We start from the raw sequence: 2238 nt of genomic DNA on the forward strand, positions 1-2238 counted from the left end.
AACATCGTCAGCAAAGTCACAACAATTAATAGATAAGATATAGTTTGGCAAAAAAGAACTGGTAATAGCGTGCAGGCTAGTCGAAGCCAGTCCTTTCAATGATAGATCATAATATAAAGTATTTACATTCACAGAAGAATTGTTATATGTACATAATTATTTGATTAATTATTATTATATACATGTTTTATAAAGTATACAGATGTAATTATGATAAACTTTCACTAAACTTTCACTAATCTTTAAAGGATCATAACCTGCAACCTAGTTAGTATTAGGAACAAAATGACTGGGTGCACTGGCTTATGATTATGTAAAGACGGTAGCTGAACCATTTCATTTTCATGTTTCCTTATGAATGACGGGGTATATTTTGCCCATTTTATGCACTGATGCATTTTGAAACATTAGAAAATCTCATGACACCTGTAAGTTACCACATTTGTTATTGTTGTTGTCTGTGTATTAGATTTCTCTTCTTTGCTTTTTTTTCAGGTGGTTGTCGGCATGACGGTGCTTTGTGTTGCTTACTACTTTCTTTCATTCCAGCTCTCCGAAGCAGGTGTGTTATGGGACAATGTTTATGTCTGTCACATAATGTCAAAACGTTGTTGGATATAGGACCTATTCTTGAAACAATAGGCCTATGCAAAATAATGTTTTCAGTTGTATACGCACACACCTACACAGAGACACATCTAAGTGCATGCATGCATGTTATATCAAATATGTATAAAGTATATATGAACCTCTATTTGCACGCACGTGGTGTGTCTTAGTGTATGATTGCGTATATTGATATGTTTATACACAAAATACTTTTCAAAGCTTAAACAATTGCAAATGATGATGATTTTATGGAATAAACCTCTTTCGATTCTTTCGCATTGTTATCAGAGTATTCATGTTATTTCTATCTTATAAAAGCTTATACTCAGATGCATTGCTTCTGCTATAATCATTATTATCATACCCCTACTTGCGTTATTTTGAGTGTCTATAAATTATTATGTAGAAATTGGGTAATATTCTTTTCTTTTCTATTCTTTTTTTCGACAAAGAGGGTGGAGCCTATTCTGTTCATTCATTCCGGGAGCAGGTTACGTCAAGTTTAGAGTGGATAAATCAATATTCGGTGCAGTTTTGGTCAAGCAAGTCCATTTCGATTATCCTTTTGATTTTCATGGCTGTCAGAGACAAGAATAAAAATCAGTTGATAAGGGGGTGGGTTATGTTTTCCCTCTGAAAACAGGTGAATAGCAATATAACTGATCTAAGTTGATTTCATTGTCACCGTCGTTTCGCATCAATTTCGTTCTTTCTGCAGGATTAAAATGGAATAACGGTTTTACGATGGTGAGACGACCAGTATCTCACTCTGTTAGATCGTCAAACGCTAAATCCTTGATATCTGAGAAAGATTCACAACTTTCGTTGCTCCGAAATACCTCAAAACGCGAAACATCTGTTGCCTCAGAGGTAAGGAATCCTGAAAACGAACATGTTGTCATTTTAACAACAACCAACTACGCGTACATAGACATGACCTGTAACTGGCTGGAAAGTTTGAAACGCTGTGGACTCAACGACCGAGTGATCATCGTCGCCGAAGACGAGCCCACCTTTCGTCTCCTTCGGAATCAATCGGATCCGAACCTACAAGTCTGGCTCCCATTCGGAGACAGAGCCGAACTGTCGAACGACACGGAATTCCTGCACTTTGGTTCCGACAAATACATCCGGCTCGTCAACCGAAGACCGACTTACATCTTGTACTTTTTAGACCGGAAAATGGATGTGCTCTTTACGGATGTCGATACGGTATGGCTGAAGAATCCCATGTCGTTCTTGAGGAACAACTTCGACCTACAATTAGAAATGGACCAACACGACGACGGGAAAGACTACAAAGACATTCGCTGCGCCGGGTTCGTCTACTACCGGGCATCCGAAGCGACCCGGGGATTGGTCCGGCGATGGATTGAGCGTGTTAAGCTGCAACCCAAAGTTCCGGACCAAATCCTTCTTAACGACGTACTAAGCGATTCGGTTTCCAATGAGTCTCTTAACATCAGCATCCTTGACCCGGTATACTTTCCAAATGGGAACGAGTTCTTTAACCAAGCGTGGCGAAATGCTCACCCTGACATTGATCCAGTGGTCTTGCACAATAACTGGATAGAGGGTTACGACGTGAAAATCCAGAGATTCAAAGAATACGGTCTCTGGTATCTATAG

General features: G+C 39.1%; 1 protein-coding gene across 1 annotated transcript; it reads left to right on the top strand.

Moving 5' to 3' along the window:
* Positions 1 to 507: 507 nt before the first annotated feature.
* Positions 508 to 2238, top strand: LOC140237490 (uncharacterized). The gene is made up of 2 exons (XM_072317415.1): positions 508 to 562; positions 1328 to 2238. Exons 1-2 carry the CDS (start codon positions 508 to 510, stop codon positions 2236 to 2238), a joined length of 966 nt encoding a protein of 321 aa, XP_072173516.1.

This window comes from Diadema setosum, chromosome 14 (assembly GCF_964275005.1).
Source record: "Diadema setosum chromosome 14, eeDiaSeto1, whole genome shotgun sequence".
Taxonomy (NCBI): domain Eukaryota; kingdom Metazoa; phylum Echinodermata; class Echinoidea; order Diadematoida; family Diadematidae; genus Diadema; species Diadema setosum.